This window comes from Xenopus tropicalis, chromosome 5 (assembly GCF_000004195.4).
Source record: "Xenopus tropicalis strain Nigerian chromosome 5, UCB_Xtro_10.0, whole genome shotgun sequence".
NCBI classification, from domain to species: Eukaryota; Metazoa; Chordata; class Amphibia; order Anura; family Pipidae; genus Xenopus; species Xenopus tropicalis.
Genome location: NC_030681.2, coordinates 96,174,320 through 96,191,351, shown reverse-complemented (window position 1 = coordinate 96,191,351; position 17,032 = coordinate 96,174,320). Strand labels below are relative to the sequence as shown.

The 17,032-nt window shown below is 37.2% G+C and overlaps 1 protein-coding gene across 1 annotated transcript in view; it reads left to right on the top strand.

Annotated features, from left to right (window-relative positions):
- Positions 1 to 454: 454 nt before the first annotated feature.
- fam83b (family with sequence similarity 83 member B) overlaps positions 455 to 17,032 on the top strand; it is a 38,140-nt gene continuing 21,562 nt past the window's right edge. Inside the window, exons 1-2 of the mRNA XM_002934851.5 lie at positions 455 to 639; positions 8,791 to 9,270. Of these exons, the coding sequence (XP_002934897.1) occupies positions 8,827 to 9,270 (444 nt within the window). The 5' untranslated portion in view covers positions 455 to 639; positions 8,791 to 8,826. The remainder of the gene's footprint in view (positions 640 to 8,790; positions 9,271 to 17,032) is intronic.

The following is a 17,032-nucleotide window of genomic DNA, read 5'->3' as shown; positions in this document are numbered from 1 at the left end:
AAGGTATAGAAAGTCCTATTAATAAAACTATCCCCAAACTGCTTACAAATAACCGCTTTATAACTGCAACTTTGTTACATCTACAATACCAATGAATGAGTTGTATTATTCTTAATGTAGAACTTTGCCAGCGTAGATTGTAACTTTCATAAAAAACCCAGAAACCTATTTAGTTTCTTTACCAGTGAAGCAAACTTTAAACACCCACAAAGCTAGCTTACACTGCACCAACCAAACTTCAGAGCAGCTTAATATCATTAAAATCACAAATCATTAAAAAAAAGATTTCCAGTGCACTGTTACAGCTTTTCCCTCAGTTCCTAAGCTGCTACACAAAGTAAAATCTTCTGGAACGCCTACCTTTTTTTTTCCAACTTCAGTAGAAGGGATGGGCTTTGAATTTAAACAGGTTTGCACAGCTATTAGCTACTAGCTGGTTTCGAATGACAAGTCATTTGCATGTTACAACAGGTAACACACCTGTCTGGAAAGAGCTCTTTTTTTCCCAATGACCTGCCAAACCCAAACATGCTTTTTTCAAATTTCTTCCAGAGCCGTGACACATAGGATTTCCTGAGACATAACAAGGGTGAAGGTTCTACAGAGCGGCACCTCGAGTGCTTTTTTTGACATTTTATGGTAAGTAAGATACACTATGTTTCTGCTTTCTTACATATATTATACTGTATACCTACTATCTAAATGTGAGCAGCAGAAGTGACAGAGTGGATATAGAATAACTGAAACAGCTTTCTATTGATACACTTGAAATGTGTATCAAGTACACACATTGGACCATGTTACATTTTCTAATTTGTTGCATAGCAGGAAAAGATTCTGAAGTGGAACACTGTCAGTGTAGATTGTGTTTTCATGGTGAAGTGTGCGACAACTACCATGAAGTTAACAATAAGGGGAAGTAAACTTATTGGGATCAGCTAACTGGACTCCCTCTCTCTAATGTAATGTATGAAGTGACAGAGGTTAGTGTTTAACTTGATTACTTACAATGTTTGCTTTGTCCGCTTATGTGGTACAGCACTTCATTCACGGCCTCTCTACTTATCTTTCAGTTCCTTTGTTAGAAAGAGTGTTTTACTTTAACCCATTCCGTTTTGTGGGCAACATATATATATATATATATATATATATATATATATATCAGTCCTGATGGTGTCTGCACTCCAAGGCTTTAGTATTCTATGGGGTGCACAGCCAAAATTCGAGTATTTAACATGAAATAATCTGTGGCCGGCACACCCGTAAAATTCAAAAAAATCTTTTTATTGAAGACTCATTGTTCAGAACCAACGTTTCGGTCCTCATTAGTCCACACGACAGCACCACACTCCGAAAGTTGCTACAATAAAGCTGCCCCTGTGCACTGAATACCATATAGATACCAAATCAAACACAACCAGCACCAAGGGTCTTGTGGTCCAAACAAAAATTAGTGTATATTATAATTGCATGTACAACCGACGTTTCGGTCCCTTTTGGGACCCTTGAAAAAGGGAAAAACACTAATTTTTGTTTGGACCACAAGACCCTTGGTGCTGGTTGTGTTTGATTTGGTATATATATATATATATATATATATATATATATATATATATATATTTGTACTAAGTGGCTCCTTCTAGTAGTGCCTGTTCTACCACTATGCTTTCATACAATTCCGGGTCTCTAAGTAAATGCCCATGGGCTCAGAATGCCCAGGACGTCCCACGTCCTAAAAGATGCCCATATTGCAGCAAAGTTTAAGGCCAAGGTGTAAGCAAAATTTTGTTCCATTAAGTTAACTGCAAGGACATTGTTGGGTGAAAATGATGGCAAAGTAAAGGAGGCTTATATTTTCTAAGCTACTGATTCCAAGTAATTTCAATGTTTTATATGGCATTGTAACTGCAACAGATTTAGCAGAATAGTACAGGGATAGGTAAAAGCTGGCATTCCAAATGTTATGACTACATGTACCAGCCGTTCCCCAGTAGCACAATTGATAAATATAGTTGGAGCGGCAGTTCTTCAACATCAGTTATGTGAAAGACTGTCTGTCTCTATAATAGCCAATGGAATATTTATATATTTATAAAGCTGTGTAATAAAAAGGGATTAGAATACATCACACTATGCCAGGGTTAGGGTGTTGTCAAACAATAGAAGCATTTTTGGTAGACCAGATTTATTAGGCAGCTTGCCCATGGTATAGACTAGGAATGGGTGTCTGGATGGTAAATTAATTGCCTAAAACCATTAATTAATCCAAGTCCCCTACAGTTAAACAATGGCTTTATTTTATATGTGTTTCTTCTATAGTGCTATAATACAATAGCATGCCATGGTTTGGGGATTAAAACCCCTTAGTTGTTACAAATGTTTCAGCGTGAATAGAATGTCTGTTCAATAAAAATTTCATATGAATGAAATATATAGATAGGAAGTAGTGATCTGACTATCTGAGCAATGAGTAATGCATTTAAAGGGTTAATTTAATTAGAAACAGGGTTAATTTAATTAGAAACAACCTTATCAGAAGTCATTTATGAATGTGACCCCCAAGTGCGGAGGCCGTAAATGGACAGAATATAGATTTCAAATTGATGTAGTTCATTAGTGTGCTTGCATCCCAACGCACTCCTACACTTCCACATGGCTGCTAATGTGCGCATCCTGCCTCTTCTGATAAATTGTGTGCAACTGTGGCTATTGATGCTGGGGAAACCTAACGCTACGTGGACCAGGACACCAGGGTTCACACAGCAGGTTGCATCATTAGATGCAACAGATTTGTACCAAGTGAATCAAGTCAAAATGTAGAATGCCACCATGGGGAGAGATGCAATAAATAAAATAACAATAAATAAAGCCTGAAAACCAGGCAGCATTTTGAGCTGAAGGCTATAAAAAGACAGAGTAGTCCATAAAAAAAAAATTAACTGAAACTTTTTTTTTTATTATAAAGCTGTTACAAATTGGTGTTTTTATAAAATACTAAAAGTTATTTGAAAATAAAGTAAAAATCTTGATATTTGAAAAGGTTTATTTATGCGCAAAACCACAAAAGTCAGTAATAGTATTTCAATATTACAGAAAGGTGGAATTAAAAAAAAAAATTCTTTAAACACTGAAAAAACGTTACAGAAATGATATTGTATAAAAGTGGATGATATGTAATGATGTGAAATGACAAGGGGCAGACTAATTACCCACATGTTAACTGTCTTCTCTTTGCCCTCCTCCATAGTTATTTTCCTTCCTTATCATCCCCCATTTCATACCTCTTCCTTGGGCCATACTTTGTCTTGAACCTCCTTTTTTCACCATTTCACTGTACTAAAGTACATTTTATTTCACTACCCATGGCCAGCCACTGCATAAAATGCACTTGTTATTCCAATACCCACTCCCTTTCACTTGCCCACCATGGAGGAGGGCTAACACAGGACAGTGAATGGCAGTAGGAAGTCCGGAATGGGGATAGTGGTGGGGGGAGGGGCCAGATATGTAGAAAGGTTCCAGAAGTAGGGAAACTATGGTAATAGTAAGAATAAAGGAACTCACTGTTTCTCCTTGAAATCTGTCCTGTGTTCCATGTTACTGTAAATCAATATAAAACCATTAGTAAATCAGAGAGTCTCTTATTATTATTTTGTGTGTGTGAGAAATCCCACATTTTCAAACTAGTGGTAGATGTTAGCTCATCTCTAGTGCTCAATGATCAGAAATCACTCTGCAGGCTGCATAGGGACCAGCACAACTCCAGCAGTGACCAGCAGAGTTGATACTGATAACAACCACAACAAAAACAATTTATTTTCTTAAACACAATCACAAATAAGCTTTCTTTCACACCCCCCAGTTTTTTCCATTACTCATTAAGGTTTAGCCGTGAATCATCTGGGCATGCCAAATATTTCTCTGAAGGTTGTGGTTAAGGGTTTCATTTAAGTTTGGCATCCTCAGACACGGTTTTGTAATCTCATTGTTAGTTCTTCATTAAGGCCAAACAAACTATGATCTATAGGGAGACACTAGTGTGATCTGAAGGATGATGAGTAAGCACACTGTTTCTGCTGCTCTCAGCTCTTACTGGCCAATAAATCTAATTTTCTGCTGGAGACAACTCCTTGTCGTATTTAGTGATAGCACAAGATTTTATAGGTTTAGTTTTGTACAGGTATGAGATCCCTTATCCGGAAACCCATTATCCAGAAAGCTCTGAATTACAGAAAGCATGTCTCCCATAGACTCTATTTTAATCAAATAATTCAGAATTTTAAAACTGATTTCCTTTCTCTCTGTAATAATAAAACAATACCTTGTAATTGATCCCAACTTATATATAAATTATCCTTATTGGATGCAAAACAATTGGGTTTAATTAATGTTTTATTGATTTTTTGGTAGACTTAAGGTATGGAGGTCCAAATTATGCAAAGACCCCTTATCCGGAATACCCTTGGTCCCGAGCATTCTGGATAACAGGTCCTATACCTGTATAAACAATATGAGCATGTACTGTGCGACACAGCTTAAGTTGCTCTGTGTGTTGGGTCAAAGGAAGCTATAGTAAAGCAGGTTTTTTTTGTGTAATATGGTACCCTGTTGTGCCTTTAACACCATCTGTCTTAATAGATATACCCTGGGGGATGTTTGCACTGCCCTTAACAATAACAATGCATGTTGTTTCCGCAACTGCCTAGGGGTCACTTATAATGACCTCTGCCCTAAAAGTCAGCAGCATTCCTCACCAATTACAGGAGTCAGCGTTTCCACCACTAATTAGGGAATTCATTGCATTGCATGTACTCTATGTCTACTCTATCCATTAGTCTATGTCTTCTTTTTCTAAATTGTTTTATTGGAACATAGCATTTCATGCTGATTATTGCTTCTTAAGAAACCTTTAATGTTCATATCAAAACTCACATTGTCTTAACCATCTAATTTTGTGACATTACAAGTACATGCCTAATAGCTAAATCCTTACTAATCCAAGCAAACGAATCAGCTGCCCAAATATGATGGAACAGTTTGTTCTTCACAAATTATATAGACAGTGTATATATTATTTACAAATATTTATATACAGTGTAAAAGATTTATGATGAATTAGCAAATATCCAAGGCAGCATTCCTTAATTTTTAGTTAAAGGCAAAATTAAATTCAAAACAAGATTTTATACTTTATGATACATTTGCACACTTGCTCATAAAGACACCACATACAATTTAGGCTTAGAATTAGAGGCAGATTTATTAACATTCTGATTTATGTGGTCTTAGACATTTTTAAACTACAAATAAAAAGCACAAACGATTGTATTGCAGAACAATAAGAATGCAAAAACCAAAAAAATTGTATGGTTTTAATGTTGTCAAATGAAAAAAAAAATAAAAAACCAAAAAGCTTGGAAAGGACAAATTAAATAAAGACTGTTACAATTTGCCTAGGACAACTCCCATTGACTTCTATATGACCTCATTAGTTAGTGGTTTTTGTGGTTTTGATGCATACACACACACACACACACACACACACACACACATATATATACCAAATCAAACACAATCAGCACCAAGGGTCTTGTGGTTCAAACAAATATTAGTGTATTATAATTGCATGTACAACCGACGTTTCGGTCCCTTTTGGGACCTTTTTATATATATATATATATATATATATATACAGTGTAAGGATTTATGAGGATTTAGCAAATATCCAATGCAGCGTTCTTTATTTTTCAGTTCATTTACTTTGATTTAATACTTCACGATTTTACATTTGCAGCACACATTTTGATAAAGCAGCCATTTAGCCAGTTTAGACTTAGCAGAATTTGATTGATTTGTGTTGTTCTGGCTTTGTGGAAGCAACACCTTGGATAAAATGTACCATGTATGCAAATAGTGGGTGAGCTAATAGATAGTATCTATAAATGTTATTGAGTTCTAATTCCTGCAATACATTTGCTAGTCAAATTCATCTCCATTGAGTTCTGATTCCTGCAATACGTTTGCTATTCAAATTCTGTGTAAGACTTCTGTGCACTGCATCTATGAAATAAATATTGCCAATGTGGCTACATAACTGCTTTTCCAGTCTTGAATTTTGCTCTCAACTGGTCAAAATCAATTTGCTTACACACAAATAAAGTCTTCAATAAGAACAATGAGGTCCACTTATCTAAGCCACCTTAGTTTCTTGTTAATAAAGTTTATAAATACTTAACTAACTTGTATACAAATACCCTGTACTGATTGCAGGGACCCAAGCAGATGTGCCACTTGTTTTTCTAGAGCCCCATGTATGACAAGGGTGGCATGCTACAGAACTTGAAATTTATACAGAGGCAGCCTGTCCTGAGGAACTTTGTGCAACTGAACACGTGTGCAAATTACAGGGCATAATTGTTAGGTAGCGAAACATCCGGCGCTTACCAGTCAGTGGGTGGCGATGTCACTGAACCGCGCCCATATGACAGGGGCCTACTTTCAGGCATATGCCACTGCAGCCTCCCACTGAGTTGAATAGGATACGCCTAAAGCTGCCAGCACTTTTGTTTTTCAGCCTGAAAATGCTGCATAAACGTGTCAGTGCTATATAAATAAGGATTAAAAATAAATCAATTGTGCATTTTCATGCAGACAAAATACAGTGCTATTCATGAATGCTCTAGTGAGACTTTAAACAAAATGAGCCAGTCCCATAAAAACAACATTGCAGGTGAAATGATTCACTTATTTACTGCTCACCTTTGTGCCATTCAGGGCATGTCCAAAGTTTGTGTTAAGATAAGAAATCTATTTCACAGCAGTGCCTGCATTCTTTCTTGCTATAACCCTTAAGTGTTTTGTTTACATTTTACAATGTTAAAATTCTTTGTTTTCAAGAAGAAAATGGAATTTACAGAAGATTCTTAAAATTGTTTTGTATGAACAGAATTCATCCATGTACAATGGTGTGATGTTTTTTCAACACAGTTTTTTAAATACAAATATTTGATGATCAAACATTTCTCAGTATCGCTTTAAGCTGCTCCAATCATTCAGAAACCTAAAAAAAAACCTCTAGCGTTGGTTTGAAATGATTAAAGAGGTGTTGAAATCTTTTAGAGGTGACACATAGCTGGATGATAGCAGACTGTCACTATGTCATCTGTCTATACATACTTATTATGGGTATGAGTCATTCCCTTAGCGTCAGTGCTTCAAACAATGAACAATATACTTACACCAATATGGCTTTGTGAAACATCCTCAAATCATTTACCTGCTTTAGTGCTGCTTTACATGCAATTTTGGGGCGAAAAATCTGCATTACATCATTCTTAGATTATTGTCTCACATATATAATGTCATTGCTGAGTCCTGCTTAGCTGTACATTGGAAATGTAAGCATATCAAGGGTAATATGGTCATTACTCATGTGAAGTCCCCATTTAGTTAAACATTTATTAGAGTAACGTACAAATAGAAAATGTTGCATTGCAAATAAGGGGATTATCCATCAGTATTAGAGAGTAATATAGCATTGCTTGAGGTAATCCCATTCAGCCCTGTGCTGTCATTATGCTCTGTTTAGGCACAATTACAAATGAATTCTTTAAGGCATATAGTAATCTGTATGGTTCTCACTGTTCACTCACTTGTGTTCAGGATGAATTTTGTGTCTTGTTTATTGTGATTAAAAAATATTTATTATATTATACTTTGTACCACTGAAATTCCAAACCGCTTTTACTTAGAGTTTTGGTTCACATTTAAGTTATCTTTTAGTATATTATAAAATTGCCAGTTCCTAGCAACTTTTCAGTTGGTCTTATTTTTTTTTATTTCATATTTCTAATTAGTTGCTTTCCTCTTCTGTCACTTTCCAGCTTTCAAAAAAGGGGTCACTGACCCCAGCAGCCAAAAAACTATAATTTCATTGTTATTGTTACTTCGTACAACTTATCTTTCAATTTAGACCCACTCCTATTTATATTCCAGTTTCTCATTCACACCACTGCCTGGTTGCTAGGGTAATTTGGAACCTAGCAACCATATAGCTGCTAAAATTAAAAAATGGAGAGTTGCTGAATAAGAAGCTAAATAATTAAAAAAAACACACACATACTGTAATAAGAAATTAAGACCAAATGCAAATTGCCTCAAAATAGCACCCTCTACAATCTGCTAGAAGTTATAATAAAGTTGAACAACCCCTTTAAACTGAATCAGTCTTCATTATTTAGGTCAAATGCGGGGGGTGATAATGTCCATAACAGCTAAACTAATTTATATACAGCTTCCTCATACCTTATGGCAGTGGTTGCCAAGTTGTGGGGCTCAGAGTCCGGTCTAAAGGCAAGTTTGGGACACATTTGGGGAGAATGCCTATTTGCTTTCCTAGATACAACTGGAAGGCAGAAGCAAATGTCTGGGGTCAATAAGTGCAATATTGTATTGTATTTATTTATATAGCACCACAAGAGTGCTCAGTGCTTAGAAGGCATAAATACAAACAGAGGATTAGCTGGTATACAGATTAAACAGTGAAAACAATACTTAAGTGCTAGGAGTGTCAAAACACAGTTGGTATGAGGTCCCTTCCCCAAAGACCTTTAAAACTATTAGGAAGAAGAGACAAAATGAAACAAAACTGGGACAGGAACAAAGATCAAGTGTGTATTGCTGCAAAGGTAGCCTAGCACCTGATGCACCTTGAATTATGTATGCTGGACAACTCTGAATGAAAACAAATTGACCATGCTAATTTTGCCTTGTGTTTTTTCTCCTATACAGGTTTATATTATTTAATATATTTAAATTTCTTCAAGAATGGAATCACTATCTATGCTTTCATCCTTGCATGATGAAGTGAAATCTGAAAACTGCCTAGAACCCCACTATAAAGAATGCTACCGGATAGCAATTGATGAACTTTTAGAAGGAGGTATTGATTCATACAAAGACTTTCTACAGAAAGAAAGAACAACAGAATTCCTTGCAGAGGATGAGCTTACTTATATTATAAATCACATACAGAAGCCACCAGAAAGTCTAGACAATTCACAAGGTGATGTTACTGACGACAACTCTTCTTCTGGAACTTATTGGCCTTTGGAATCTGATGTGGAGGCACCAAACCTTGATCTTGGTTGGCCCTATGTAGCTCCCAGTCAAGTAGGAACTACAGATATAAGTTTATATTTTCATCCTCCAAGAGGACATCCTTTCACAATAAAAGAAATGGTTAGAAGGATGATTAAGGAAGCAAGACAGGTACGTCCCATCTACTGGTATTTTAAGCCATTATTTTCATTGTATTTGGTTTGGCTACATTATTTTATGTATAAATTGTATTTCTTAAATTCTGGAAATTCTTTGGAGATCAGAGAATGGGGAAACAAAAATTCTATTTTGCCTTAAGGGCAAACATGTCATGATTTGGCCACAATTAGTGATAAATTATTTTAGAATTCTTGACATTTTCGATCTAATCATGGTTCTTTAGGCAAATATGAGCATTTATAGCCTCAGAAAGATATGCATTCTGTTTGATTGCATGTTCAATACTATAAGTAATAAAATTCTCATTAATCATACTCCTATTTGAGAGAATTCTAGTTGGTTTGTGTGCATTTATTTTTTTCTAGAGGACACATTTGGAGGAAAATGTGCACCAGCCCTTAAACAGGATTAGAGACTATGATCTTTATCTGACTTGTCCTGCCCTACCTACCTCCAACTACATCTGCCTTGCTCAGTTACTGCAAGTTAAGCTATTTCAGTTTCAGCTTTCAGCTATTTCACTCACATGTGTCCCTCCCCTTTGAAATCTAATTTCCCTCTGATATGCAAACACTAGGGTCGGGCAATTACCAGTATGTTTTGTACTGTGAGAAAAAAACAAAGCAACTGAAAGAAAACTACAAACTCACAGGTTAAACATACAAATAGAAAACAGATTGGGCCTTGGTCGGAATAAAGGGTGATGGCAATAAAGTAAATTGCAGGTGGAGAAACAAGTGCCCCTTTGGGATTCTTAAGCAGCCTGAAGTTTCCTCGCAAGGCAATCAGAAAGCCAAAGTGACTTGTGTATCTCCTCTGGCTATTAACATTATTCCTAGTGGGAAGGACACTAGGAATACATTGACACCCATGATAGCATAGCGTTATCACGCATGCAACCTCATGCAACAAGAAGTCCTGTGTGCAATTGCCATTAAGGACAAGGAATGTGTAATTCCCTATTTGTGGCAGTTTGTTTAGAAGCTCCCCTCAGTAAATACAATTGCTGTTTAACACAAAGGATACATTACTTAAAAACTACACACAAATTTAAGACCAATAGGTAATTTTCTCAGAATACCACTGTCTACATAATATTACATTTTCATTTTGAGATAAACTTCATACATTTTTAACTTAATTTACCATACAAAGTAATATAAAATAAAAATTTACATCATTAAAGAACAGGGGTATTTTTTTTTTTTTTACTGATTAAAAAAGTTAAAATTGATATAACTTCTGTGTAATAGTCTTTTTATATATACATAACGCTTGCAGATCTCCAATGCAAGTTTTAAAAACCTATCTGACTGGCCAAGCAAATGCGCAGATCGAATTCTTAAGCTCTGCACATGCTCACTCTTCTGAATGCATTTGCTGTTGTAGTGATGCACATTGAGCAATGGCAGAGGGTGGTGTATTTTTATTGCTAACTTGTCAAGCTTGGGCACACCTGGAGGAGCAATCACAGCGTAATAAAAGTGTATTGCTTAAATATAACAATGTGTTCAAGAGACAACCATCAGGCAACAACTTGTAAATTTTACTTTTGTTTTGTTCATTTCCAGTTAAGTAATGGACAATATATAAACCAAAGATGCACTAAGATCTGCTTGTTTAGAGATTTCATAAAAGAATTGAATCTTTGCCAGATTTGGCCGCACACACAGAGAGCAAAACTGGGATGATGCAAATTGTGCTCCCCAGGCCATTGATTGGATCACATTTGGGGCCTGTACAGACTCTTAGGCTAATGCCAGACGAGGCGTAGGGCGGATATTTTCGGCAAGCGGAAAAGCGTTTGCTGAAAATTCCGCCCTACGCCTCCTACATGTGCCTGCACCTGAATGAATGAGATATGCTCGGGTGCAGGCACATGTAGGCGATATGCGCATAAAAACGCGAGACAATGCAAAATCTTGCTTTTTTAAGCGTATCTCGCCTACATGTGCCTGCACCCAAGCGTATCTCATTCATTCGGGTGCAGGCACATGTAGGAGACATATCCGCCCTACACCTTATCTGGCATTAGCCTTAGAGGGACGACAGCATCCATACCCCAATCCTCACTGATTTTTCATGTGGATCTGTTTGTTCAGCTTTTCCCTAGTATGCTGTATTAGTATTACTACTAACTTTGGTTTATGCATGTTTTTATCATTCCTATCATCCCACCTGGAATAGGATTAGACTCACATTTTTCCTGCTCTGTGAAGACTGCAGCAGGATTAACCTCACAGTTCACAAGATTCCCCTTTCTAATTGGTCCTTGCAGAAGGATTATCCCGTTCAGTGTTACAGAAATATCTATCAGCCTTTAGCAACAAAATAATCCTTAAGGAATGTTCCAGAGAACCAAATTTAAAGGGGCTTGCTCAATTCTATCCAACTTGATAGCGGCAAATGTTTAGCTTGAAATAGTAATCTGGCTTTAATCATTCTTAATCATCTTTGTCTTCAGTTTTAATATATGTGAAACTAGTATGCTGGTACAGGAGAACTAAAGCCTAACAAAGAAGTAGGGAAGAAATGTTGTACATTATTTTTTGTGATTCTGTACCAGCCCAAGGCAACCACAGCTCTTTAGCAATGAAGATCTGGGCCTCTGAAAATGCCCCAGTAGGCCCCCATCTTCTTTTCTACTGATTCAATGCACATGCTCTGTGCTGCTCTCAGTTAATGAGCTTAGGGACTGACGCACAATATACTGTATATGTATAGAATATAAATGGCTGATTAGTAATTCATTCTGATTTTCATTACTGAAACCAGTAAATTTTGCACCAGAAGTTATTAATCAGCCCTGTAGCATCAGCTTCTGTTACATGTGAACCTCATTTTCTGCTTGATGATTTGCAATGACCCCTAAGCTTGGTTTCTCAGTAGCTGCCCAGAGCACACTGAGCTTATGAGTATCACTGACAGTCCTAACAAAATCCAAGATGGTGACCCCCCCCCCATCCCCCATGCACAACTTTGAAGGCCTGGATCATAACTGTTACAGAGACGCTGAACCTTTAGGCTGGTACAGTAAGATAGGATATAAAATACTGCATTTCTGCCAAAATTTGTTAAAGTTATAACTTCCAATAAACCATAATTTGATGTACATAAATGTGCACTAAGAAAAAAAGTAAATTGCTAAAAATATTGTAACATACAGCTACAGCAGTAACTAGGACTGAGGCATGTATTTATTTTTAAATTCTGTATCTTTACATCAGAATTTAAACTACGTATGTATATTTGCTTTAAAAGTATGCTAATGAAAAAATGAACTAGAAATAAACTAGAAAATCCAGTTACAGCTAGGTCTGCAGGGCCATTACTGCTGCACCTTCCTGTTGTTACCTTTTAATACACCTGTCTTTGTCCCAATCTTCTTCTTTCACTGACATTTCTTTAATACCTTTAGACATATCTACTTTAACTTGTAATTTTCTCTCCCATTCCCTCATCTTTCCCCTTATTTAAACTTTTTTATCCAGACACACCAACCACTTTTTCTTTCACCCAATTAATCTAAATTGTTTCTGTCGCAAAATTACTATACTTGTCATCAGTTCCACTTATGTCTGTTCCTACTTATTCTTATCCACAATCCAGAAATGTAAAATAGCTTGAACACACTCTAAGGGCCATGGTAGATGGGGAGATTAGTCTCCCGCGCCAAATCTCCTTTGTTGCGGGTGACTAATCTCCCCAATATGCCATCCCACCGGCTTGAACGTAAATTGCTGCATATGCCATCCCACCAGCGATTTACATTCAAGCCGGTGGGATGGCATATCGGGGAGATTAGTCGCCTGCAACAAAGGAGATTTGTCGTGGGCGACTAATCTCCCCGTCTACCACGGCCCTAAGGATTAAGACACACAGAGCTAGTAGTAGCGCTACTTGTCACAGCTACAGAAATAGACAATGCTGATCATTTACTGATTATTGTCTCTACATGTGTTTTAACAAAGGCAATTCTCAGTATTGCCTATGGCAGGATATATTTTGGCATTTAATAGCTGCTACTAAGTAGCTCCGTGTGTCTTCGTCTAAAGTTTAGAACTCCACCGCTTGAATAGGTCCCACATAGTATGCTATCTCCAAAAGACATACTATATATATAAGGGCTCTGGCACACAGGGGAGATTAGTCGCCCGCGATAAAACTCCCTGTTCGCGGGCGACTAATCTCCCCGAGTTGCCTACCCCTGCCATTTTCCGGAAATCGCCGAAAAAGACTCGCGAGTCTTTTTCGGCGATTTGCGCGAAATCGCGCCGCCGCGTCTGCCATCCCGCCGGCGACTTACATGTTCGCCGGTGGGATGGCAGGGGTAGGCAACTCGGGGAGATTAGTCGCCCGCGAACAGGGAGTTTTATCACGGGCGACTATTCTCCCCCGTGTGCCAGAGCCCTAAGGATCCCTCTGGTGCACTCCTGCCCAAGATGTGGAATCAGAATGAGGCTTAGGGGCACATTTACTAAGACACGAATTCGAATCCGAATTGGAAAACGAAAATTTTGTGACTTTTTCGTATTTTTGACGATTTTTTCGGCGCCTTTACGACTTTTTCGGAAATTGTTGCGACTTTTTCGTTACCAATACGATTTGCGCGAAAAAACGCGAGTTTTTCGTAGCCATTACGATGCGCACGTATCTTGTCACGACTTTTTCGTATTGAGCGCTCGTAAGCGGCGGGCGAAACTTTCAGACTTAGCATGATTTTGGAAGCCTCCCATAGGACTCAATGGCACCCTGCAGCTCCAACCTGGCCCAAGTAAAGTCACCATACTGAAGCTTGAATGAATCCGAATCTTTCGTACTTGGCACGAAGGCTACGAAAAAGTCATGACAAAATACAAGCGCATCGTAACGGCTACGAAAAACTCGAGTTTTTTTGCGCAAATCGTATTGGTAACGAAAAAGTCGTGACAATTTTCCGAAAAAATCGCCAAATACCAATCATTACGAAAAAAACGCAATCGGACGCATTCGGACGGTTCGTGAGTAAGTAAATGGGCCCCCTAGTCTCAGGCTTGAGAATGGGTTTCGGTTAAAGTCTGTAATGTTACATTATTCTAAGCTATGTCACTGTTATATGCAGCCTTCAGTGTCTAATGGTTTTGCGCATATGTGCACCATGTTAGTCAAATGTTATAGTGATGTAAGTAGTTTTAACTAGAATAATTTGCATTTTTATGTAGTGTACATGAGAGAATCTAGCTGCAGCCTTTTGACCTAAACTGTTGTTGGTGTGTGTATAGAATATAGTATAGAATACAGAAGTATGGGGATTGGGAATTTATACCTACACTCACACCACACAAAATTAGTTTGACCATTCTATCTCTTGTGTAATCCAACTGAAGTTATTCTTTTAAAACAGAAACATCAGATCAAGCTATATTCTAATATGATGCATGTCATGGCCTGCTGATGGATCACCATTAGCACTGTGATCCAGATGATCATGCTTTTTGCAAAATTGTTTAAATATCCTGCTGATTGTCCTGTGGGGCAGATATATTTAACACTCCTTCCTGTGAGTAGCCAGCTTTATGACCAGTTTAAGGCAGATGTGTTTTCAAATCTCTGCTGGGATCTAATTGTATTTTCTTTTGTGATGCATAATATCACAAGTATTAGGTCACTATGTTTTAAAAACCTGGTAGTGCACCACAGGGTAAATGGAAAATAATGCTAGCATGGCAATTATTGTAAGAAGCATGTCGGAATGTTATTAATGACCTACTTCTTTTTCCACCAAGTGTAAATGATCAGTCCTAGCAAACAAAAGTAGCACAGGCACACACATCTCTAGCTATTTTATATTTGTAATGTAAACAAATTATTGTAATAATAATTTGAAAAGACAAGTTGAAAATATATTTATCATAATTTCTTGGGTTTAAAAAGATTTGCGATTTCGGAATGGCTACGAAAAACTTGCGTTTTTTCGCACAAATCGTATTAGTAACGAAAAAGTCGCGATAATTTTCAGAAAAAATCGCAAAATACAGATCATTACGAAAAAAACGCAATCGGACGCATTCGGCCCGTTCGTGGGTTAGTAAATGTGCCCCTAAGGGGCAGATTTATCAAAATGTGAGTTTAGAGCTTAGTAAATAAAAACTCACCCACGTTCTATTCATTCCTATGGGATTTTTAGAAGCTTATTTATCAATGGGTGAAAGTTAGAACTCACCATTTGATAAATACACTTCTAAAAATCCCAAAGGAATGAATAGAACGTGGGTGAGTTTTTATGTACTAAGCTCTAAACTCCCATTTTGATAAATCTGCCCCTAAGACCATGGAATTTGTGTGTATAAATATATAATTCTGGTATAAAAAGATATTAGCAACATATTTTTATAGCTGTTGAAAAAAGCAGTATGAAACTAATACAGATATTTCCAACTTAAAACCTTGATATAGTAGCAAAACTGTTTTTATGTAACTGTGCAGCCAAGTATAAAAATTTGGCGTTCAAATAAGCATTGGTTTGAAGAAAATCACTAAATCTGTCACTGTCTCATTTTGTAAAGTATTTCATGCCTATTTTCTCCACAGAAAGTCTTTATAATGGATTATTTCTGTGATTGTGATGCATCAAATGATTGTGTTGGAACACACAAGCAAAAACAGAGCTCTAAAAATATATCTACTTATTTATGGCAACTCTTGCACCATTGTTTTAGGTGTAACAATTTAAACACCTAAATACAACCAATACTGAACACAACCTAAATATTTTCTTTAGCATTATATAAGGCGTGCAGAGCTACAATTTTTTTCCCAAAGATTGCTTAATAAAAAAAATCTACAACACCTGTGAGTCTGGGAAAATGTAAAATGAGGGAAATGTATTAAGGCAACTTAAGCTTTAAGTGTTTAAAGGATATAAGCACAGGAGTTGTTTGTACTTTATATTACTATGCTAATCATGCAGTTTACTTAGTAACGCATTAATGTGTATACCAGTGATCCACAACCAGTGGTTCGTGAGCAACATGTTGCTCCCCAACCCATTGGATGGTGCTTCCAGTGGCCTCAAAGCAGGTGCTCATTTTTTAATTCCTGGCTTGGAAGCAAGTCTTGGTTGCATAAAAAACCGTTGTACTGCCAAACAGAGCCTCATTTAGGCTGCCAGTCCACATAGGAGCCACTAAATAGCCAATCACAGCCCTTATTTGGCACCGTCATGAACAATTTTTATTCTTTTGTTGCTCCCCAACTCTTTTTACAGTTCAGTGTGGCTCACAGGTAAAAAGGTTGGGGATCCCTGTTGTATGCTTTGGGACAATATTTGCAAGACCATTCTAAAGGCCATGGCTAACTGGGAGATTAGACACTTGTGGTTAATCTGGGCTACCATGGTCAACTAATCTCCTCAACATGCCTTTCCACTGGCAATAAAGTGAATCACCATTGGGAAGGCATACACATCAATTCCTTTTCTAAAGCCACTCAAAATGTCCTCTTGCAGATTTAGCTGCAGGCAACTAATCTCCCACTTAGCCGTGGCCCTAAAAGTCTGATGTATTAATGCAATAAATGATTTGTGCATGACCATAGGAAGTGAAAACTAACTGGAGTTCACTATTTATAGAAGGACCCTGGGCCAGATTTGCATGTACAGGTATAGGATCTGTTATCTGGAAACTGGTTATCCAGAAAGCTACAAATTAAGGAAAGGCCATTTCGCCATAGACTCCATTATGAGCAAATTATTCAAATTTTGAGAAGGTATTTT